Source organism: Gigantopelta aegis, chromosome 2 (assembly GCF_016097555.1).
Source record: "Gigantopelta aegis isolate Gae_Host chromosome 2, Gae_host_genome, whole genome shotgun sequence".
In the NCBI taxonomy this organism is placed as follows: Eukaryota; Metazoa; Mollusca; class Gastropoda; order Neomphalida; family Peltospiridae; genus Gigantopelta; species Gigantopelta aegis.
Window position 1 is genome coordinate 22697991 of NC_054700.1, and position 26258 is coordinate 22724248.

Genomic DNA, 26258 nt, shown 5'->3' on the forward strand with positions numbered 1-26258 from the left:
TCTTATGGGTCATTTTAGGATGATTAATATTATTTGTTGGCGACGCTGCATTTAGCATGATGCCATTTAATGAGCTAACAGCTTGTTTAATGTTATGGACAGATATTTCAGTATCCATAAAGTTTTGTATTTTGCTAAGCGAGTCAGGTGATAGAAGTTCTTGTTGATACATTGTACTGTTGTCATCAGTGATTTTATGTTTATGTTGCAATGGATGCAGTATCGTCTCTTCTGTTAGTATGGACATTTGTTTGCATTTCATAATCGCAGATAGTGGGCAGTGGATGGAATGAGTTGACATAGCCTTAACATTTAAACTTATAATATCGCAAAGTCCCTTTTCTTCACAGATAACATAGTCAACAGCGCTTGTTCCTTGTGCATTAAAGCATGTTTATTTACCTAAATAGCTAACACATGCACTTAAGATGATCTTAGCGCTAAGATCGCTTTGTGGAACGGGGCCCAGGACTTCTCCCATTCAGAATGTGGAGACTTGTCGTTGTGCATAAGTTCATGACATGTCTGCCATGTGAGTTAATAGACGTGTCTTGTGAGTTTCGGTTTTTGGATATATAATCTGGAGTATATCCTTCAGGAAGGGGTAGGAAGTCATCTGTATCATACGGTATATAGTCTTTAAGAACTGTTTGCATCAGCAGTGCGAGCATTAATATCTCCTATTATTAGTACAGTGCCCGCCATGTTGTAGGTTGCTATTTCAGCTTCTAGGGTGGCAAATTGATCTTGAAAGTAGGGGGACTCTACAGGAGGTATATACAAGGAGCAAAGAAAAAGATCAGTGTCCTTCCCGATGGCTTGCCCCGATATTCTTAGCCATAGCGTGGAGTTGTTATTTTTTTTAGTTCTGTTACATACCGATGGAATTTGTTTTTGTATAGAATAATAATCCCCAGATCCTCTACATAAGAAACATATTAAAACCCAGTTACACGTATCATACCCACTGCAGTTAAGTTACATATTAAAAATCTCAAGGGTAAGTCAAAATAATTGGTTAACATGGCTGCGCATGACTGCCAGATACTGCGTTTCTAGGACTGTCTTTTGCAAGATTGGTTTGGCAGTGTACAGTCATGCATGTGTTAATGTATGTATGTACAACCCATGTGGAATCATAGTCACTTCGTACCCAAGTCATATCGTACCATCCATTTCGTACCATGCTGCCTGGTCATTTCGTACCCTAGTCATTTCGTACCTTGGTCATTTCGTACCATTGCAAAAAGTCATTTCGTACCAAAGTCATTTCGTACCCTAGTCATTTCGTACCATTGTGAAAAGTCATTTCGTACCCCCGTCATTTCGTACCCTAGTCATTTCATTCCAGTATATAGAAAACGAATTGACTATAGCATAAAAGCAGTGGGTTTTGTTTTAAAACTTTATTTTGACAGTTTGAAAACCAGAACACGTTATTGTGCAGCATATCGTTATTGATACCCATAATACCTGTCGACTGTTATTTCCATTTTACCTGACAAGAGCCGTATATGGTATTTACTACTAACTGCCAACTTCGATTTTGTGTGAAATGGCTTCAGATAATTAGTCAAAAACAACAAAACAATGTAATAGACCAACAAAATATTATTTATTTATTAGGTCTTCTTTCCAAACTTGCTTATTTGCATCTTATTTGTTTAAGAAATAAACAATAACAGCCATTAAAACATTAACTACCTTACTGATTGCCAAATTAGCCAATTGCTAATGTTTATACAAAGTGGCAATAATTTTTAGTCTTGCTGATAAAATATCCCTTAAATTAACCACAAATTTGTAATTTAATGTTATTTTGTACAAAAGTTTACCGGGGTGATTGTTATAAATTGTTATACCATGGTACGATATGACTTTCAGTTATGGTACGAAATAACCAAGGTACGAAATGACTAGGGTACGAAATGACTTTTTGCAATGGTACGAAATGACCATGGTACGAAATGACAAAGGTACGAAATGACTTTTTGCAATGGTACGAAATGACCAGGGTACGAAACGACCAAATTAGGTACGAAATGACTATGGTACGAAATGACCATGGTACGAAGTGACTAGCAACCCACATGTGTACAGAGCTCAGTGGGTATGTAGACACTTGTGTTGGGCATGCGCTCATGAATGACTGTCATATTCAGGTATACCAATATTTGAAGAGAAGGCCTCTACTACCCTCCGATGCGACGATTCACGATTCCCCCCCCCCACGATTCCCCCCCCCCCCCCCCACCCCCCACCCCCCCCCCCCCCCCCCCCCCCCCCCCCCCCCCCCCCCCCCCCCCCCCCCCCCCCCCCCCCCCCCATGACATCAGTCGTGTTGCATAAGATTTCTATACTGTCAGCATTGAACAGCCGATCATTCTAAGAACCATACCGGAGAATCCTTGAGGCCGAAATGTTCCGAATGGGAATTGTGGGATATATCTTCCGTCGTCTATTTCCTTTTACCGGGAAGGTCACATTGCAAACATGTTTCGAGCATTGATGAAAGTGTCTTCGGCTGTTAATCATGCCGCTAAACAGACGTTACGACAGCCATTAATAGGTAATTGTGTATAACTAATGCTTCTTGTTTATATTTGTATGATTATCGGTTGATGGTAAATATATTATTTGTTTTGAAATGGTAAAACGTAAAATTAAACGTGAACATTTTGTAATCACAGTACCGTGAAACGTGACCAAATTCAGTGTTGAATACAAACTTGAATTTCGTTGATAGAAGTTAAACTTAATTAGTATTCATTAGTATATAATTCCAATTAAAAACACTTTAATGTGTGTGCCAACAACTTGTTACCATAAATATACCAAAAACCAAACAGAATTCAGGGAATTATAGTCACTTCGTACCATCGATTTTGTACCGTTGAATACAGAACTTATAACTGCCAGGCCATTTCATACTATCAGTCTTAGCAAGGAATGGTGAGTGATCACTCCTGTTCCTCTCCACATTTGTCTGGAAAGTTTTAAGAGAGCTGGAAATTGATTGCCATTCGATAACATTTTTAATGAAATTCATTTGAAAGTTTATAAGATTGCATCATGCAGTCATTTTGTGCCAAAGTCATTTCATATTATACTCTTTAAGTCTTATTGCACTGCAGTAGTGAAAATACCCATGTGATACTTTCCGTTTCACAGTGTGAAACATCTTTTTAGAGGTCATGACCTTCGATCAGCTGATAGACTGTCATGCAATATGACTCCCACAAAGATCGTCATGCAAAAAATGTGCACATAGTTTTCTTATTCATATTTTTATAGTCGGGGGAAAAAGGATACAAGATTGTTCGTCCCCAAACCAGTTTGCCCATTTCGTACCCAAGGAATTGTCGGTTCACTCCCAACTATATTTGTCCAGGCATCAAAATAAGTCGACAATGGTCCTTCAGGTTACCGGGAGGTTACCACATGTAAGAAAAGTCGAGAACAGTGTTTCGTTCTCGACAAAAATGTCAACATCGGTAGTTTCGTTTTCGAACGTAAACCAGGCAATGCATTCCGGACTTCTGCGTTTCATTTTTTCTCAAGGAATGTAGACCGATGGCCTAACCACGACGCCACCGAGACTGGTTGTTCCAATTGTAACTAAAAGGAAAGTAAACACGGACATGGCCGAGGTGTTCCGATTGAACCTACAAATACATTTACGTGGCCGAGGTTTTCGAATACATAATCAAAACTGGCCGAGGCATTCCGAATGGTATTAAGACTGTTCGGTAGACTTGGGAAGTGGTCACTATTATGTCCTATATGGGTTTGGCTGCGTTGATACTAATCAGAAACCAGTTGAAAACAATAAATAAAAAATAACTTTCCAATCTCTTACAAACATTAGTTATTTGCATTTTGATATATAATACAATATGTGGAAAAGTTCAGCCGCCAAGCGGGCGATACATGATACGGTTTTGACTCACCATGATCATTCAGGCGACTGTAAAGTGCACACTCTGCCAAATGATGACATTTATTATTATCTTTGTGTTGAACTGTCAGATTCATGATGATCTGACCCAAGACTCATCCGCGGGATATTAGTTTGGGAATCTTAGGGGCACACGCCGAAGATACTGGGAACAGGGACACTTGATTTGTCATCGGTACATGTCTGTTCTTTTACATCAAAGAATGAAGTTATTTTGTTCGCCATCCTTTAATTGTTAACCATGAGGCAATTTGAATTGCAAACTTTAAACAAAAAAAATGCCACAGGAAGTATACACTAAGTACGAACGGTCGATTACTAGTATGTGTGATGTCACTTTTTGCAATGTGAGTTCCCGAAAAATCGAGACTGAAATCCTACTAAACTGGTATGTGGACTGTAGATGAACTTCGTATTGGACTGTCAAGTCCCCTGCAAACTGGTGCGGTAGGTTCGAATCCCATTGGTACACATTTGTGTTTTTTCATTATTAATATTTTTTTTTTTTAAATCGGTGCATTAAGTGTATTTGACTTCAAAACAGCCGGCTTTTACTACAACGCGAGCTTTGGACATGGTGACCGACGCAATCGACATTGTTACTGTGAAATCATGACAAGTTACAAATTTGTACCGGCCAATGACCATGATCAGCTGCTTATTTCAAGGCTTGTGCTTGCATATTTACTCTTTAAAAAACACATTGTCTTTCTTTTTTTCTTTAAAAGTAAAATGTAGTTGATGATGTTTGTATCTTGTAAATGGCTCTAACGTTCTTATATATCAAAGTATGAATATTAGACCACCATGAAAAACAAAATCATTTCACAGTATGTAAAATGTGATCGATTTAGGAATTATTTTATTTTGCTAGATTCTTGCCTAATTGTATAAAACATGGATACTGATTTCATTGTTAAAATTTACATTCATAGCCTCTACGTTGGTCCGGCAGAAACATGAGGATCATCAAGAAAGTGATGACGCCTTTGATGCCCGTTATGAGGCCTACTTCAACAGGCCCAATATTGATGGGTGGGAAGTGAGAAAAGCTATGAATGACCTTCAGGTATGATAGTTTGATACTATTGCTACAGATACTTTTTCAAGCACAGATGTCTTGGACGTTTAATGAGAAACTTTGCTGATGGTTATTCTTATAAACGCAGGTTATATGAACGTTTAAATTAAATTTTTATTTTTTTAAAACTTAAGTACAGTGTTCAGACATTATTTTAAACCCAGGAGAGTAAAATAAAAATGTGTTAAGTTGCGGGGGGAGGGGGTGTCAATTACTTCTTAAATATTAATTGCAAACCCCTCAGACCAATCGTGAGGAGTAGGGTTTGAAAAATCATGGAAAGTAGACTTAGGCTCTTTAAGATAACAAAATTGCTGTTAGAACGGCATATGGTACTCTTGCCAATCTATACAGGGCTATCTGTGGCACTCGCCAAATTTGCCAATGGCAAATGTTTGTTTTAATTTGGAAAAAAATTGGATGTAATAATTGATTTTTTGTTACACAATAACTGGGTATACAATAGTATTGTTACGGTACATTTAATTTAATGTTTAACACATTAAGAATCTGCAGTGAATATTGGCACTCACAAAAATCACTACTGCACTTATTTTGTCAGTTAACATCAGATCTGTCAACCTTTAGTCAAGAGAAAGCAGGAGGTGTGTGTTGAAAAAGCAGGAGATTTTGTCAAAAAGCGGGAGATTTTTTAAATTCACACAATTTAACCCAAAATCATAAGATTAAAAAAAAAACATTATTACAATAAGTTATATGAATACTATATAATGTCATATATACTTGTTAACCGTAGATCTTGGCATTAATTTTTTTTTTTTTTTTTTTTTTTTTAAAGTTTATATTAAATGATTTAAATATTATTTTGATTTAATACATATTTTAAAACCCCCCAAATATTTTATCCTAAAATGTTAAGAACATGAACAAGAATTTTTTTTATTAATTAGTACATTTACGGTATTACGCTTACAGCCTTACAGGTTACATTACATTATCATTTGTGGTTAGTGTACCTAAGTACCAAAGATAAATTTATATAAATCTTAAACATTAATATTCAGTTTTTACTATAATGAGGAATGGTGGCGTGGTACTTACTTAAAATCATTATAATGATGCAAAAAACATTGTATTTTCATTAATGATAAGTAAAACCTCATTATGGACATCCATGTGAAATATACCGGAATTATACCCATTTCCATGAGTAACTTTATGTCAATGTCAAACACAACATTTCTTAATTGTACAAAAATAATTTCTTGAAGTGTACCCGTATAACCAACATTTTACTGCACAAACATACAAAATTAACTGACACAAGTATGTTTATACAGCTAATTGATCTTTTCGTTGTCTTGCTGTGACATGTGATTTTAACATGCATCGTGTGTATCGCTGTCAACTTGGGAGTCTGGCAGTTCAGATTTGTCATAGTTGCATTATGTAATCCAGTGGGAAGACATTTTACAATTCAGAGGTGTTATTAGAACTAAATTGAATAGTTTTTTTTTATATGGCAACACTGAATGTCAATACACAGCCTGTTAATTAGCGGCAACACGCTTCATAGCCATTACGATGACAACAAACATAATAACACACGTCATTTTATAAACTCCATATGCTTTTTTAACAATATAAATAGGCTATCCCACAATTCTCACTTCGGCAAAGGTTAAACAGTCGGGACAATTCGGCCTGTTACATTCTCAGAAACCGAAAGTAGTCGACATTTTCCGAATGAAAAAAAAAGGGCAGAGTTACTTCCCTTATGATATTTTGACAAAAGAGGATCGAATTTTTTTTTATGCTTACAAAAATGTCATTTAACAGGAGAAATTGTCTTCCACACAGGAAGAGGAGATTTTATCAAATACCGGGAGACTCCCGCGGAATCCGGGAGGGTTGACAGGTCTGGTTAACATTTCTGTATTTTAGTAATATCATCTGTTTCAATTTTATTGATTTTTAACAGCTCAATCTAGATGTTATCTTCCAATTGCATGCACATTTGTTTTTGCAAAAAAGGATACTTACATAATACAGATTATTGGTGTCTTGAGAAATAATGTTTAAAGGGTTTTTTTTGTTGTTTGTACTTGCAGGGTTATGATTTAATTCCTGAACCAAGAATTATTATAGCTGCAATGAAGGCATGTCGTCGTATCGATGATTACGCCCTGGCTGTCCGGTACCTGGAGGCAGTAAAGGTCTGTATTTCAGTGTGCTGTTGGTTAGTGTGTATATATTGTAATCAGTGATTCTCCGCTGTTGGTTAGTGTGTATATATTGTAATCAGTGATTCTCCTCCAAACCGGACACCCTCAGGACCAAGTAAAAAGTCCAGTTTTAAAAGGTGTTCAGTTTAGAGAAGTTCTTTTTTGTATAGGGACCATGAACAATGTCCGGTTTTGATGGAGTTTTATTTAGGTGTTCATTCATAACTTCCATTGGGCTGTTTCTCGTTCCAGCCAGTGCATATTACAGGCGTGGTATGTGTCATCCTGTCTGTGGGATGGTGCATATAAAAGATCCCTTGCTACTAATAGAAATATATATATATAGCAGGTTCCCTTTCTTAAGATTATATGCTAAAATTACCACGTGTTTGACATCCAATAGTCGATTATTAATTAATCAATGTCCTGTTTATTTTTTTTATTTTTTTTTTACGTACATGTACATTCATAAGTAGTAACTAGCACAGACGATTTCTAGATTTATCCGGAATTCCAGATTTTGGGGATTTTTCGCTATTTATCCCAAGAGTTTCTTTTTTTTTTGGTCTAAAAATTACTATATAATTTTGGATAAAATTTTGCATACACACTGAATGGGGTGGGGTGGGGGGTCACCATTTTAAACCATTGTGCAACCCTAACCCAAAGACCAATCTCAGTACCCGACCGCCAATAATATTTCAGTTTCTTTTTCTTTTAACATTTGACTAGTATGACTGGTACCCCAAGACTGGTATGACAAAGGCTGTGGTATGTGCTGTCCTGTCTGTGGGGTAGTGCATCAGACCTTGTCTTTTAAGATGCACGGGTGCGCTCGTACAGCTAATGTAATTTCAATCTGGCGAGTATGAAAAATAACACGTTATACTTGACAAACAGCACATGTAAAATAATTTTGTATATTGATTGCCACTATTTACAGTATGTAGTTGATAGAAAGATCCGTTTAATAATACCAGAAATGTTTTTTTTAGGAGAACGGTAGTGTCCATGCAAGATTTTAATATATGACTGGTAGTTATCTTTGCTATAGACAGGTTTTACCGATTGTCGCCCAGCAATTTATGACGTTGTCGATAGATGGCGTAACCGTACGGCCGCCATTAAGGGAGTGAAATTCACGCAACAATAACATGTGACAGCATTGCAGCTGGGTGCAATTTCAGGTTTTATGACTTTTTTGGAACATTTTGCAAAAGCAAAACCAGTCTCTTGGATAATTCAACCTCATATAAAGATTGTATATTCATATCAATATCGGTGGAAATCTGTGAATGATTAAAAACATATATATATAATAAAGCACCTATACACGCCAATACAAAAGCATAGCGAATAAATTAAACACACGCAAGTGTGAATAATTTTGATGGTTATTAAGTGAAACTTTACTGAATGCATCCTAAAAACACATTTCAATTATGTACCATTTTGAAAAAAGATAGACTGACCTTAGATCTAGAGTAGATGGCAACGTTTAGCTTTTACTATTATTAGCTCTGGGATATTCCAGATGTGATCACATGGGGTTGAAGTGGGGCGCAGTTAACACTGCCAAATATTTATCTCTTATTTTTATTTTATTTTAAAAAAATTATATATATACACACGAGTTATTATGGTGTTGAATGTGTGCGATAACATGATAATTAATTTACTGACGTAACACACATGCATGCCACACCGAAAATCATACCCCACCCATTTCGTCGAATTTTTTTAATAGTAATTTTTTATTTATTTATTTTATTATATTTATTTATTTGTTATTATTTTATAATTGTAATATATATTTTTAAAATTATCTTTCATTTCTTGGAAAAAGATTTAAAATTAAATTAATCATACACAATATACAACACTAAATTACCCCGAAAATGCGCTTCTGGTTAGTCATAAAATTTTCTATATACTAGTTAATTACAAAACAAACCCCTTTGACACTTACTGGTGATGACCAAGGCAAGTACAAACAAAACAGCTTAGGTTGGTGGTGTGTGTGGGGGGGGGGGGGGGTGTCATCTTATACCCTCGTCCGCGTCCGCTGAGGCTAAACATATTGTTTTAATGTTCAATACATTGGGCTATACAAGTGTCCAGGGAAATTATATTTGCTTGCATAAGTTTAAATTATTCGTTATGCTTTTATATTCGCGTATATGGGCTATATACATGCTTTATTATTTACGTTTTTAATGATTAATACACTTCCACCAACTTTGATGTGATCTATAATCTTTAAATGAGGTTGTATTATTCGACATACTGGTTTTGCTTTAACAAAATACACTAAAATGGTAATAAATACTGAAAATGCACCCAGATGCAATGCCTTCACATGTTATTATTGTACGAATTTCACTCCCTTAATGGCGAATCGATCACGTGATTATAAACATGGCCGCGCACAGTACTTGACGTCACTGGCCAATAAACCCGTCTATACAAATCAAAAACCACAGGTTTAATGGACATCTTCGAAGACGTACCAATCCAATCAAAACGTCTTTGCCTAGATTTAATTTATTATTAATCGGAAACAGTCCACTTTTGTACGGTAATAGATCACAACGTCTGATTTATACTGTTAATATAGTTATGAGAAACAGAGAAAAGGGATTGAATTAAATGGTGGTTTCTGTAGCCTACACATATGAACTCATTATGGAAATCAGCATTGTCGGTAAAATTGTCTTGATTAGTTCATAACTGTTAGCCTACAAAACTTACGTGAGGTCCCAAAAATGGCAATCATGTAATTTTATAATTTCTTTAAAAAAGAAGAAATGAAATTTAAACCAAGACAATTAAAAAATAGACAGAATAATAAATAGAAGGAAAAGAAATGATAATAGGTATGTAGGAATAAGCCTACGTATATTATTTTTTTACATCTTATTATTTATTTTTTTATCTTTAAAAAATACAAAATAAAACCATTTAAATATTTGTATTTCAGCCAGAGGTTAATGAATGTACATATGTTATTTATATATGTATATATGTACACACTATAGTAACAGTAATCAATGATAATTGCTGACTATTTAATTTTTGTTTCATTCGTTAGAAAGTCACAAACCATGTGACTGGAACATTGATTTGATGCGCAGTACTCTATGGCATACTGGCCAATCAGAGCTATCGAGATCAAATTATTTGTACTCTTGGAACTCTGCATGCCCACGCTGGTCTACTTGTCAAGTTGTTACGCATGGATGATGGTGTCTAAAATTATGAGTTTTTTATTATCTTTATTATGGCATCCCACGTTTGGAATAAAATCCTTTGTAATGACAGATTTTGTCGGAGTTTGTATATATTTTTTATCAACAACGTTGGGGCCTTTGGGGTTTTTCAAAAGCAGAGGACTAGTGCATATAAAAGATCTCTTGCTACTAATGGGAAAATGTAGCAGTTTTTGTCTCTAAGACTATATGTCAACATTACCAAATGATATCCAATAGCTGATGATGAATAAATCAGTGTGCTCTAATGGTGTCGCAAAACAAAAAAAACTTAACTTTATTCATCCAATGACTCTTGTATATAAATTATCATTTGTCATCCATTCTGTTTTAGGACAAATGTGGTCGCAGAGTAAAGGAAATCTGGCCATACCTTCATCAAGAGATCAAACCAACACTGGACGAGCTTGGCATATTAACGCCTGATGACATGGGTTATGAAAAACCAGAACTTGCTCTGAAAGACGTTTATTCTATGTAGTTTTATACGTATACCATACATGTAAGTGTTTTTAAGCAGCAGTCTTGTGTATGTTTTAAGTATTCAGGCATTTCTTTAGTAAAGTGGAGGAGGTGGGTTATGATGTAAGATCATGCACATTTGGTGTTTATTCTGTCTCAGCCAGAGCCTCAGAAGTGGTGTAACCCAAGCCTTGTGTTTTGAAATAACCCAAGCCTTGTGTTTTGAAATAACAAGTGCTCTACAAAGTGAGTAAAATACTCACCATGGCGACTAAAGAAATTCCCTGTCATCTAAAAACTAAAATCACATTCGCCATTTGGCGACTCCAATAATTTTGCTTTAATCTGTAAACAAAACTGGACATGGAAAAACACAGTGGACCAGTAGCAATTTATCTTTTTTTAAACTTGTTTTCTATTGTTCATTTCTTTGGAAAAAAAGTTTATGAATAATTATTATCACAATGCTTTTATTTAACCTTCGATGAGTACTGCAATTTAAAATGCATATCGTAGCAGTGCCATTAAAATAATAATTCGCATAATTTCGTTTAATAAAATTATTGGGTACGGAATTTGTTAATGATAATTAATAGTTGTTCACTGTTTTAGTGGAACAAACAGTTGTAATTACTATTTAACAACTAGGAATTACCCCTTCGAGAGTTCATTCGAATGCAGTCCTAATAACAATTACGACATTAGTAATGTGCTGTAAAATGGCACTAAAAGCATATGATTTATATATTAGCTGGCTATTAAATATAAGTGGCTGGCGACTAAAATATTATACTTTATTGGCCAGGGAAGAGTGAATATGAACTGAATAACCAAGGTCGTGTGTTTTTGAAATGACCCAGGCCTTGTGTTTTAAAAAACAGTCTGCTTATATAAACTTTGGATGGGGCTGGGCATGTTTTTTTGTCCCCCGAAAAAATGGAGTAGGATTGGGTCTTTCTTAAAGTGCTTGATATAAACAAATGGAAAACATATTTGTAGGCATGCAATACTTTCGATTAAATGAGTGGTGGTTACTATGCCTAAAATCCATTTTTAAGTGGGTGATGGTGGGTTGAGTTTATTTACAAGCAATGGGTCTAGCTATTTATATTAAAAACAGCTGCATTAAAAGAGCTCTAGTCTAGGTTTGACAGCCATTTGCCAGCTGGTCAAAGGCCGTGGTATGTGCTTTCATGTCTGCATATAAAAGATCCCTTGCTGCATTAGGAAAAATGTAGTGGATTTCCTCTGATGACTACGAGTCAGAATTACCAAATGTTTGACATCCAATGCTGATGATTAATTAATCAGTTTGCTCCAGTGGTGACGTTAAACAATTTTTTTCATTTACCAAATCAACAGCAAATTGAAGTTCAATTGGCAAATTATTCAAGAAATTTAAGAAAAAATATAATTTGAAAATGATGTACCACCATTTTAGCTGTGTTGTTAATGAAACATGATTTGCTACAGATTTCTGACCAAACACCAAATTGCTAGTAATTTTTGGGGTTCAGCATAAAGCATACTCAAAGCTATTAGTAATTTATAAACTTGTCATTTTATTTCATTTCAATTTATTTTCGTGCTTATATCCAATTACGGTTCAAGCACGCTGTCTTGGGCACACCCCAGCTACATGTATCTGGGCTGTCTGTCTGGGACACTTGGTTAGTGAGAGAGAAGAGGGTGTAGTGGCCTTACGCCTACCTACCCAGTGAGTCGTTAAAACTCGCTCTGTGCGAGCCGGTACCGGGCTGCGAACTTTGTACCTACCAGCCTTATGTCCGATGGCTTAACCACGACACCACTGAGGCTGGTTTTATAGCCTTTGTTAGAAACATATTTGTCTGCCCTTGATTTACATATGTGCTAAGTGGCCCAAACATCCACTGAAAGCTGTCAATGGCCCTTTGTTACTACTGAATCGTTGAGTAGTCAGGAACTTGTTCGCTTTTAGTTTGCCAAATGTTCACAGAAATACCAGTAAAACTCGTAAAGTAATAATGAGTGATAAACAATACTGTTGTGTCATTGTTACCGTTTTCAAGGGAAAATTATAAATGAAAAGAAAAATTTAACGTTGCTTAAATTAATTCAGTAATTTACTTGTTTTTTTCAGATTGCTGGTGTACATATTTAACTGTTGTGGATGTAGAATGTTGTTTTTCCGTGTGTGACATTTATTCCTACATTAACATCAGATCAAAGAACACCACCTTTACTGTATTCTGTGTCCAGTCCTACTGCATCCAGATTTAGATCAACTGAAATGGAATTTAGCAAAGTTAATTTTCTCAACAAATAACGCAGCTATATTTCAAAAGCTGGAACCTAAAGTCTAAACGTCATAGTAAACAACTAAGAGAAATTACTGTCTGATTTAAAAACAATGACATGACCTGTTAATGTATGTAAACATTGCATCAGCATTATCTGTCAAAATCAACTTCCACGTCCTTCCACTCTTGATGAATATTCCATAAAAAAGCAAAATGACGGCATACAAAAGCTTTATGTCCTAGAAAATCTCATCAAAGTCGATATAGGTGACATGGTTATAATATCTTGAGTGTGTCATTATAATGGGGGTTTTCAGTCACAATATGTCTGGACAGAATGTGGGGAAAGTCTAATGGTAATTAAAATCAGGAGAGTAATTTATTTTAGTTGTTAACTATGTGATTTAGATTTTTGTTTTTAATTTTATTATTTATTTTTTTAACTATACTAACAACTAATCACCCAGCACCATATTACCAGTATTTTTAAAAAAGGTATAATGTGTCGTTGGTTTTACAGGCACCTGATGTGACCAGTGAACAATAAATAAAGACTCCCGACACATGTAACTAGTAATTTGGATAATAGCATTCAGAATGTCCTGCACTTAGATTTTCAATAGTAGATGCTCAATTTTATAAAAATTTCAAGTAATTTGTTTGTATAATAAGTGTATCGTTCTAGTGTAGAGATATTAACTTTTTCTCGGTCAGGGCAAGTTGGTCTCAGCAAGTTGTGCTTGTATTTAATGTAAGGATGCAATTAAAATATTTTTATCTCTATGTAGTGCATTATTTTGAGTGAACCATGTTGTGATAATTGTGGATGGGTGTTTGGCAACAAGCTGCTGCATGGGTGGAATATAGCTTGTGATTTTTCGCTCAACCAGTGCAGTGCAAGGATGCACTGGTATCGGTCTGTTTATCCTAGTAGCATGTGTTAGGACTCCACGCTTATGGGGGCCCCGCAGTGATGTGTATATTTATTTTCCCCAAAATATATATCCTGGGAAGGGGGCCCCACTGTTATTTGTGCTACAGGCCATGGTATGTGATGTCTTGTCTATGGGATGGTGCATATAAAAGATCCTTTGCTACTAATGGAAAACTTGGGCATGCATTTAAAGCTGAGTATACCGCAAATACCGCCCAGCTCCATCATTAAACAAAACAAACTTTTAGTCTCAAGAAAAACCTATGCCAGTGGGTTTCTCTTAATGCCAAAATGTGCTGTGTAGTTGAACAAATACTCCTTTCTTCATTTTCCTTCCAGGCAGTAAACCGGGCACGGTGCTTCGTGCTCGTGTGTAGGGATACAAACTAATGCTTTCCCCCTCACTACAGGTAACAAAAAACAAACAAAACAGGCCTAATAGGTTGTAGGATCTAATGCCCTCTGTGGATGGGTACATCAAATGCCCTGCTTGTTTGGAACAAGTATCCAGTGAGTTTCCTCTTTTGACAGCATGAAAAAAGAATTGGTCATATGTTGAATGCCAAAAATGTTTAAAATATATTCGGGTTTCATTAAACACAACTTTATTTTCACGCAGCGGTTTGAACAAGATGCTATGTGCATTTCAAGAAGTGAATCAGACTGGAGGTTTTCCTGTTTCGAGCGCCCCAGAACTGGTGTGTCAAAGGCTGTGGTATATGCTGTCCTGTCTATGGGAAAGTACTTGTATAAATCACTTGCTGCTAATGAAAAAATGTAGCATGTTTCCTCTGAAGACCGAGTCGAAATTACCAAATGCTTTGGCATCAAAAGCCAATGATAATTAATAAATGTATTCTAGAGATGCTGTTGAGCAAAATCAAATAAACTTAACTTCCCACAAGTGAAAGGGTGTATACAGAAATTTACTTAATACCATATTCTTCAAGTGATCAAAAGTCTCATATTTTGATGGCAGGTGCAGTTTCGCTTAAATTTTCTTTAAAACCCTATTAAAACGGGTACAAATATCCAATTAAAAAAATAAATAAAAAAATAAAATAAAAAATATATATATATATATATATCTGTAGTCCCATTATTTAGAAGAATATTCAAATAAATTGGCATTCATTCATGATGTAGGATTCAAACTACCCATTGCATCATAAATGGTCTTGTAAGAATGCATTTAGTATTTATGTATAGTATATCGATGAGGTAACATCGGGTTTTCTCGTGTGAATCAAAGTGATTTTGGACACGATTCTGAAAACTAGTCTTGTAAAGTAAAGGTTGCTATGAGCTTTTTATCCAAAACAGAAGGCATAGACAGTTTTTGAGTATGGTAGCACTAAATGAAAGATTTTAAAATTTTACAATCCAGACCATGGTTTGCTTGATGTACAATGTACCATGCGAGAGACCACACATAGGACCATCTGGGTTCTTTTCAGTACTTCACAACTGAAATTTTGTGTATAGCTTAATCATGTTCTGTTAAAAATCAAGTTGGACTTTCATGGCACTTTGGGGTGGGACGTAGCCCAGTGGTAAAGTGCTCACTTGGTGCACAGTCGATTTGAGATCAATCCCTGTCGGTGGGCCCAATGGGCCATTTATCATTCCAGCCAGTGCACCGCAACTGGGATATCAAAGGCTGTGATATGTGCTATCCTGTCTGGGATGGTGCATATAAGAGATACCTTGCTACTAATGGAAAAATGTAGCGGGTTTCCTCTATAATTATATGTCAAGATTACCAAATATTTGACATCCAATAACCGATGATTAATAATGAATGTGCTCTAGGGGTGTCGTTAAACAAAACAATTTATTTCATGGCAATTTACCCTTTATTTCAGTTATGGACATTGGACTTAGAAGAGATGAAAATGTGTTTTCCAGACCTTTGTTTTTTTCTTAAAGGTAGACTAAACTCCCAACAAGAGCCTTATGTGTTGGAAAGATGCATACCCGGACCACCAACACATACTGACACTTTAACAAATGAAAAACGCGTAATTTTAGAATTAATAAAAAAAACGTGATTATTCCTGCTAACTGGGGGCAGCCATTTTGTTTCATTTTTGTGACGTCCGATGGTATAGCTTGGGGCGAAGTGACGTCAGCTCAGGTCCAACATCTCTATTGTGCACAGTGTAAACAAATGCTCTAATTTACGACACGGCGCTTCGCTCTCATCAACCCGACTTGTAAAACAACATAAATGACTTGATAGTATAATAAACTATTTAACTAAACTCATGATACCCAAATGATAATTTTCTTTTCTCTGGGACTATGTAATTGGTCAGTTTTGTGATTTTAGATGGGGAAAGTCGACTTAATCAAGAGTTTTACAGAATTAATTACAGTAATAAAGCTGGTAAAGTCCATTACGATTTGAGGTTATCGCACAATACCCTGTGATCTTAATAAAAGGAGCACGTCTTTTTACTGTGTCAACGCGCAAGAGCCCTGGCTATGATACAGATGGGAGCCACTCATGCCCACATCGCCAGAACCTTCGGTTGTTCCCGTGTTACTGTTACAAACTTGATGCAACGCTACAGGCAAACGGGGCAGACATCAGACAGGCCAAGAACAGGCAGACCCAGGGCGACTTCGCCCCGTGATGACCGGTACTTGTGTACCTTGCATCTACGAAATCGCTTCCTGACAGTGACGTCATCAGCAATGAATGCCTTAGGTCACAGGGTTAGTAGACAGACAGTGGCCAGGTGACTCAGGACTCATGGAATAAGGGCTCACAGACCATATAGACACCACAACATCGTCATTTGAGATTGACATGGGCTAGGACTGTACGACGTTGGCAGCAATGTGATTGGCTGCGGGTTCTTTTCACTGATGAAAGCCGGTTCTGTTTGTTCAGAGTTGATGGAAGACAGCGTGTGTACCGCCGTAGGGGAGAACGAGTGGCGGCTTCTTGCGTTCAGGAGGTCGTGCCATATGGTGGAGGGAGTGTCATGGTGTGGGGAGGTATCTGTGCACAGGAAAGGACACCATTGGTCATCGTTCACGGAAACTTGACAGCTCAACGTTACAGGGATGACATTCTTCGTCCAACTGCAATACCATTTCTCCAACGGCAGCCACGTGGTGTCATTTTTCAGCAAGACAACGCCAGACCTCATACAGCCAGAATCGTACAGAACTTCCTTAGAGCCAACAACGTAAACGTATTGCCATGGCCTGCACGCTCCCCAGACATGTCCCCCATAGAACACCTCTGGGATGTTTTGGATCGCCGTGTTCGACAATGACCACACCCTCCAGCCAACCAACAGGAACTGATCCAGGCCCTTCAAGAAGAATGGCAACGTGTCCCACGTGACCTCATCAGACGACTGATATTTTCTATGCGTCGGAGAATTATTGCTTGTATTGGAGCAAGGGGTGGTCACACACGCTATTAATGCGACTTGTTATTGGACTTGATTGATTGTCTGTATGCTTTGCATGTCGTCCATGAAGTTGAAAGCTCGATTTGTGTACACCACCTCGCTTTGGGAAAATGTGACGTCATTATCAGATGCTGAATGACACTCATTTTTAGTTATGTTAATGTTGACATACTGATCTAGTCGATATATTTTACCTCATGTGACTATCTTTTGTTGTTTTTACACCAGACTGATTTAAAACTATGGTAAAGTTTCTTTTGGCCTTCAGTATATGTCTGAATTACCAAATAGCCTATGATTAATAAATGAATGTTCTAGTGGTGTCGTAAACAAAACAAACTTTATCATCTTGCTGGAATCTTCTTAGGATGCCCGAATTGGAGGACTAGTGATTTTTCTTGTGTACTAGTAAGTTTTCTAGGCCTCTGCTTATACTGAAATCTAGACATACGTCTTTAATAACCTTTGAGATTTTACAAAACTGTATGCATAAAATATCATTTGCGTTTAAAGTTTATAAGCACAAGCTTAGGTCCTAGAGTTGAAGTTCTCACTGATCTTTTCTGGTAAAACATATTCAAAATCACCTGGGGCGAGATGTAGTTTGATGGTACAGCACTAACATAAGATGCAACAAGTTCTATAGGATCAATGGCACAGGTCAGGTATTTTCCTATGACCAGTATATCAAAGTCCATGGTATGTGTTACCTTATCTATGGCAAAATTCTTATTAAGTAGAAATAAAAATAACACCAATCTGATCGTGTTCACAATCTATTAACTATTTTTTAGTCAAAAGTTTTTTTTTTATACACATGACACAAGAAAAAAAAAGAAAAAGGATATTTTTTAACTCATGATAAATAAAATTTAAACAAGTCATAACAAATAACAGTATATCATCTTTGGTCCTTATCATCTGAGCACATGGCGACTGGAACATGAGAGTAAACATTTTGAATATAGTTCTTTTTTCTTCCACAGGAAAAGCTAGCAACAAATGTGTTGTAACTTTCAAATGGAAACAAATACAATATATAACTCATCTCTATTGGTTTTTGCCTTCAAGGCTCATACAAGAGTAAACACTAAATCACAACCATGCCAAGCGTGATGGGGGTAAATCAAAAACTGATTCAAATCGAACAGCCCAGCCCCGTTTTCAACTGACACCAGTGTTTTGTGGTATTAGAAAATTGCATGCTAACCTGGGGCCATGTTTAAAAAACCTTTTTAGAGTCAGACTCAATCTCTATGGCATTGTCATGACATTAGTGTCTTAGACTTTATAAGAGTCTCGAGTCTAGACACTTAAAAGTTTTATAGGTACCAGGCCTGGGGCCCCATCCACAAAGCTCGCCTAGGCTCTCTGAAACAACTTTGCATCGTCTTTGGTCGTTTTGCATTGCACTATGAGATTACAAAGTTGCAAGAGTTTAGTGAAATAAGGCTCCTGGGCCCCTACTTATAAAACCTTTAGAGTCCAGACTCAATCTCTAATGATGTCACACATGTACAATTTGTATGGTGTTGCCATGGCGTTCATGTCTCGGACTATCAGAGTCTGAGTCGAGGCTCTAAAAGTTTTATAAGCACCAGGCCTGGTTTCTGGCTTAATGTAACATGAATACTGACAAGATGGGAACATAGCTATATGGTGATGCCACTCAATAAGAATGTTTCATAGGAGAACAGTGATGACAATAGCCGATTGTGACAAGAAAACTTTACAAGTTGCCATATAATCAGCTATTCTAATATGAGGCACTTGTATTGAGTGACAATACCGTAAGTCAAATTGTTAGTGGGCGGTCATTATATACCATAGATGTGCTTTAAATCTAACACTAGCAAGTGGGTGTTGGAAGCTGGCATTACACTTGTTGTTTTGGTGGAAAACCAAACCCTACCAACATCATCACTTACTCATATTTAATTAGTAACAGTAGTCGATTCTACGTTTCTAGGTCCCATTCCACAAACGAATTGTAGCTACAAATAATTGTAATGAGTTCAGATTAAGTGTTACAACTCGCACACATAAGTTCCACAAAGCAACCACAGGGTAACTGTATGTCAGATGATTAAAATCTTCAGAGCTACCAACTTGGAATATCTTGGATGTACAATGTATTCATGAGAAACTTTGCCAGTTTATTTTCAATATGATAATCGCTGAATGCTCTTGATCATCTCCCATATTTTTTGTTCAAAGTTTTTATGGCCTAAATAAGTACAAATGTTTTTTTATTGAACACCAATTTGAAGATTTGCTCAAGCATTGCCCCCCCCCCCCCATCTTGCTCCCCCTCCCCCATCTTGTATGCTTATATTTACTAAGATAAAACACAAACAGAGCTAGTTTTTTTGGTTATTGTCATTCGTCTTCTTACAACAACTAAGTCTGTTGCATGTTTTAAAAAACACTTTGTATGGCAAACCCAATAAAATGGCAGTCCACTTTTTAGCATGTCAATAACTAGTTTAGCCAAAATATAATGCAGAATGGCTTTCAATGTTAAGACAATAAATGATGGTGATCTTTTTTAAATAGATAAACAATAAAAACTATAGCCAACCCACTTTTTAACTGCATTTTTTGACTTTTTCCCTCACTATATGACTGACATGGTTGTGATTTAACCTGTACCCACACAACCTGGAAATAGCAGGATGGTTTGAGCATTGTGGAAACATGGTGTAATGTTGAAAAATACTCCTTTAGTAACACTCCACAAAATGTGGTACATACAACACGGTGTGTAAATAAACTATACACAATCTGACGAAGATCCTCAGCAATTCGGACAGGTCTCATCACACGATTACTTTTTGCTGTTGTCAAAATCAGTTTTTCACATTCATGAAACAACCCGCTCTCTTGTCAAATTGTTGTTTTTTCTTCTTCACATTTCTGAACCAACCTGCTCTCTTGTTATGTCTTAGCAGGGGCAATAACTAAGCAAGGGGAGGCAACTATAGTTCTCTCAACCCTTCTTCAAGTGACGAAATCAATGACCCAGAAGCAGTCATCGTCCGAATGAGGGAATACACTGGGGTTTTTATTTTATTTTTTGAAACAACACAAAAAAACTGGAGATCACTGTATCTGGTCATACACACTATACAAAACTGACTTTCAAAAAATAGGTTTTGACTTTTTCAGTTGTTTTGTTTGTTTTTTTTCCACAGTTTTGTAATGCGGCCTTGCTCTCTGGTGCAGGGTAGTGGAAAGACGTAGGTGTTTGTCTGGAATGCTCTCAAGACGGTGCAGATACGACGGACAGTCGAGACTGCTTTGGTTCTATATCTAGCGAGGCTCGGTACGTCTGTTCCTCGTCCAGCAGCCGGCTTGTGTCCAGTAAATAACTTGTTACCTGCAAATAAAACATCAGTATATTTAATCACTTGTTACCTGTAATCAAATAAGTATGTTAGAAACCGGCTCGTGTCCAGTAAATAACTTGTTACCTGCAAATAAAACATCAGTATATTTAATTAGTTGTTTAAATGTCAACAAATGAGGAGACACTATTTAATGTTAATTAGAGATATATAACCTGTAAACAAACAAGTATAAATTTGTCACATGTAAACAGTTGGTTAACTACAAACAAACAAATAAGTTTATTTAATAGTTAATTAGAATTGTTGCTTGTAAAGAAACAAGTACATGTAGGTCTATAGATGATACATTGCACATTCTTTGTTTAAAATAAAGTTAAAACATTTCTTTTGTTTAACGACACCACTAGAGCACATTGATTTATTAATCATCAGCTATTGGATGTCAAACACTTGGTAATTCTGACAGTCATAGGGAGGAAACCTGCTACCTTTTCCCCATTAATAGCAAGGGATCTTTTGTATGCACCATCCCACAGACAGGCTAGCACATACCACGGCCTTTGATATACCAGTCATGTGGCACTGTCTGGGATGAGATATAGCCCAATGGGCCCACCGTGGGGGATCGATCCCACACTGACTGTGCACCAAGCAAATGCTTTAGCACTGCACTACGTCCCACCACTAAATACATCATGCATATATTTAATTAGTTGTTACCAGTAAACAAATGAGGAGGCTATACATACATCGGAATAAGCCTGGTGTCTGGTAACCCAAGTACAGGTTACCATAAATTACACACCTAGTAACCCTATTGGTTACGACACAATTATATGTTGTCATTTACAATTGCCTTTATCATCCCTTCACAAATTATACTTTTTTATTCATTTATAACACTGTTCTTATTATACCGATACTTATGTGTGTAATTATAATATTTGAACACCACACAACTGATAAAAGAACAAAACAAATGTGAAGTCAGTGAAGAATGATGTATTGTTCTCAACTTTCTTCACATGTGGTAACCTCCAAATGACCTGAAAGATCGTTCTCAACTTTCTTCACATGTGGTAACCTCCAAATGACCTGAACGATTGTTCTCAACTTTCTTCACATGTGGTAACCTCGAAATGACCTGAACGATCGTTCTCAACTTATTTTGATGCCTGCTATATTTACTGTTAGATAGATATTACCTGTAAACAAACAAGTCTAAAGTTTTCACCTGTAAACAGACTGTTACCTACAAACAAGTTTATTTAATAGTCAATTTATGTTGTTGCTAGTAAAGAAACAAGAACAGATGATACATTGCACATCCTTTGTGTAAAATAACTATAAGCAAACCAATGTATTTATTAATTAAGAAGATCACCAGACGGAATATAGTAGGTCTGTTATTCAAATGACTTACCCGTGGATGATGTTCGATCTTGTAAGAAGTTTGTTGAAAGAGCTTAATCTCACGAATTACGTGAGCAACCTGGAAAAAAAAGGCCAACTCATTAATCACTTATTTAAAAACAATTTTTTTATCTTATACAGTGAAACCCTTCAAAACTGGACATTTTTCATGGTCCCTTTTTAAATATCAGCACAGAACATTACCTCGCTAAACCAGACACCCTTTACAACCAGACTTCACTTGGTCTTATACATTCGATTTACAGAGAGAGAGAGAGAGAGTTAAAGTTTGTTTGTTTAACAACACCACTAGAGCACATTGATTAATTAATCATCAGCTATTGAATGTCAAACATTTGGTAATTGTAACACGTCATCAGAGGAAACCCGCTACATTTTTCCTAATGCAGCAAGGGATCTTTTATATGCACTTTCCCACAGACAGGAAAGCACATACCACGGCCTTTGACCAGTTGTGGTGCACTGGTTGGAATGGGAAAAAACCTGTGACACAACTGAGCTAAATCCCACAAGAGAGAGAGAGAGAGAGAGAGATGACAAATAAATAGTTGAAATTAACAGTTAACAACATATTTTATAAATCATATAGTTTTGACACATTTCTAAATTAATAATTCTTTTTATCCTGCAATCACTGTGTTCATTGGCAAGATATGATGATTAGATAAATCTCTATATTTTCGGAAACTGATCCAAAATATAGGTCATGTGATATATAAACCTTGACTAGTATTTCAGACTAGATTTTCAATAAACATACTCTTTAAATCATTTGTTTTAGTACAGTAAATAAAAATAACTTTTAGTTTTGCAATAACCATACAAAACTTGTATATTTATTTATGAATTAGAGTTTAGAAACACTTTTTGAATGTGACTAAATGTAGCTAGAGTCTTACAAAGAATGATGTAATGTATCTTGTATGATATCATACGGCAACAGCCTTACTAGGTTGATGATACTTGATTTGCGTACACAAAAGTGGATTAAATAATGATTTTCCGACTATTCCTGTAGGCTTGCAGGATAAAGAAATAACTGGTCGAATGGTGAATGCAGCCCGGCAGACTCTCACTGTCTTCGCCATTCTAACCATCGCAGGATAAAGCCGATATCTTAAGACAGTAACCAGTTATTCCCTATCTATTTGACCTTGATTAATCGTAAATGATCAAATTTCTTTGTGACCGATCTTACCATTCTCATTTTGGAGAAATTGACTAGTCTTTCCTCCGTGAAGTTTGGAGTTCCCTCTTCGATGAAAGACAGATCAGTAAGGTACATGCCCAAATAAGGAATGCACGGAGGATCGCATCTACAAAATGGGAAATATGCATCTCTTTAATGACCGAGAAATAGGGTGGGTTTTTACTGGGAAATCTCATATTTACGCTCATCTTGTTATCTAGTCCCTGGGCCCGTGCTTATAAAACTTTAGAGTCTAGACTCAACTCTCTAATAATGTTGCACATGCAATTTGTCTGGCATTGCTATGACATTAAAATAGCAAACTCTATTAGAATCTCAAGTCTAGACCCTAAATGTTTGTTTTATAAACATGGACCCTGGACTTAAATGAGATCTATTTCTTTCCTTTTTAAGCTCATGGACTGAAATTGAAATAAAATGTATGGCACAGTCTTCCTACACATACAATCTCTCTTAAGTACCTTGTATTTTTCAAACTAGATACATTAGCAATAATTTCAGGTGAAAAACTAATTTTATTGATGTTTGTTCACACAGTAAACAATAATTTTGTTCAATAATTTCTTTTTGTTATATAAATATTACATTCCAATTTAAACCCATGGCTTAAATTTGGAAAAAAATAGTTAACATTCATAAGCCCCAGGCTTAAATACAAAGCATTCTAAGTAATTGTTCTGGTTATCCCAACAGGAAGCCCTCCATGCCTAAACATTAATGTAGTGATGGCCAAGTCTGGTATTTCACTACTTCATACACATGTATATGCATAATTGTAAATAAATGACACTAAAGTAAACCAAATATGAAAGTTTCATGATCAAATCTCAAATATCCTAGTTTCAAAGTACTTTAAACCTTCTGCCATATAACATAGCACCTCAACAGTTGTGGTGAACTACATGTATTTGATAAGATGTCTTACCGATGCAGTGCATCTCTCATGTTTTTGAACCTTCCTTCTGATGATACCAGTGTCTGCAATCGTTCAATCATCTGTTTTGTCTGAAAAATAAAAATTGCTGTTAGCGTAAAGGAAGAAAGGATTGTTATAGTGTATCGTTTACTATTTTGAAAATTGTTTAGTTTTCTTTCTCAACATTATGAGAAGTGCAATTTTTCATGCTCCTGGGTTTTATCAACAACAAAGCCTGATTGTTTATTTTCCCTTTCTCAATAGTATGAGATGTGCAATTTTTCACTTTTGGGATTTTATCAAAGACAGAGTGAGTTGTGGTCGACGTTCTTACTTGTTTGGGGACTTTCTCCCATGTTTTCTTCAGTCTGTACACGGAACTGTTTACGAATGCAGCACAGATCTGCAGCACTCCATTGTAGTTGTGCATACAGCGACAGATGTCTGCGATGGCAGCCCACTTCTCGATGCACGTCACCCGATCCTGGAGGTTGGACCGTGACACGATCTCGGAAACAACCAGTCGACTCACCTATAAAGAAAGAACACTCGTTTAACAAAACCTCAACACTGTTAAACAAGATTGTCCCATGTTAAGACACCAACTAGTTGTAATTTAAAAGAGACTGTCCTGAATTAAGACACCAAATAGTCATAGTTTAACAGAGACTGTCCTGAATTAACACATCAAATAGTCGTAGTTTAAAGAGACTGTTCTGAATTAAGACACCAAATTAATAGTCGTAGTTTAAAGAGACTGTTCTGAATTAAAACACCAAATAGTTGTTGTTTAAAAGAGACTCCTGAATTAAGACACCAAATAGTTGTTGTTTAAAAGAGACTCCTGAATTAAGACATCAAATAGTTGTTGTTTAACAGACTGTCCTGAATTAAGACACCAAATAGTCGAGGTTTAAATGATGATTCCTACCAAATAAACAGCAAAGGATCTTTTATATTCACTTTCCCATTGTACATACTATGCCCTTTAAAGTACTAGTTGTGGATCACTCAATTGGATGGGGCAAAAACAGTGAGTCTGTTGGAGGGCAACCCATTGCACCTTAGGAGAGCGCACTACCACTGAGCTATACCCTGGCTTCTCAGAGATGAAAATAACATGGAATAAAAAAAAAATCAGAAAAACTTTGCAGGATCTTTTCACTTTATTCTTTAGTCCCCATAAATATTTACCTACATCTGCTTTGTACCACCTCCAAACAGGGTGTGTTATATCTCACTAATGATATTCACATCAAAACTAATTTTCTTATTTTATCCACTTATGTCATTTTTGACAGAAGGCGTTAGCGGACTTCAAATAGACAATAACACCCGCAAATCTAAAAACTGCAGATGGTTATGTCCATTGTAAACTGAATAATTTTCCTACAGAACTAACTGTATATTTGGCATTTCTTGAAAAAAATACCTGGCTACAATCTGTAGACCCTTGAATCGTCAACTTCGCCTATTCTAATTGCTAATGACGTCACTTTCTGATGATGTCATTAGCTTTTCGGGTGTTATTGTCTATTTGATCCCGGAAAAAGAATGTAAGTAACCAATCACAATACAGAACACACTCCAGTCAGTTTACAATTAAAAGTGAATGTTAAAAACATTTTACTTCCTAGGGTAGGCTGAGAAGTTTGTTAGACTGTTAGCCTCATCCATTTTACCACTGGCAAAAACCCACAAAAGACAGTAATGCTGATGTTTCGTTGCTTGCACATACCTTTCTA

The 26258-nt window shown here is 36.3% G+C and overlaps 2 protein-coding genes across 8 annotated transcripts in view; one reads left to right on the plus strand and one right to left on the minus strand.

The window, feature by feature from the left end:
- Positions 1–2450: 2450 nt before the first annotated feature.
- LOC121382762 (cytochrome c oxidase subunit 5A, mitochondrial-like) lies at positions 2451–14021 on the plus strand. The gene is made up of 5 exons (XM_041512345.1): positions 2451–2569; positions 4894–5027; positions 7112–7216; positions 10829–10996; positions 13079–14021. Exons 1-4 carry the CDS (start codon positions 2494–2496, stop codon positions 10973–10975), a joined length of 462 nt encoding a protein of 153 aa, XP_041368279.1. The 5' UTR covers positions 2451–2493; the 3' UTR covers positions 10976–10996; positions 13079–14021.
- Positions 14022–18400: 4379 nt separating this feature from the next.
- LOC121382770 (ras-specific guanine nucleotide-releasing factor 2-like) overlaps positions 18401–26258 on the minus strand; it is a 321414-nt gene continuing 313556 nt past the window's right edge. For 6 of the 7 annotated variants that reach the window (XM_041512366.1, XM_041512375.1, XM_041512410.1 and 3 more), the window contains 5 exons: positions 24848–25045; positions 24523–24602; positions 23586–23703; positions 22377–22445; positions 18401–20982 (listed from right to left, as the gene is read on the minus strand). In XM_041512366.1, coding sequence (XP_041368300.1) covers positions 20866–20982; positions 22377–22445; positions 23586–23703; positions 24523–24602; positions 24848–25045 — 582 coding nt within the window. In that variant the 3' untranslated portion in view covers positions 18401–20865. Of the gene's footprint in view, positions 21077–22376; positions 22446–23585; positions 23704–24522; positions 24603–24847; positions 25046–26258 lie in introns of all 7 variants that reach the window. The other variant, XM_041512401.1, reaches the window with a different exon arrangement.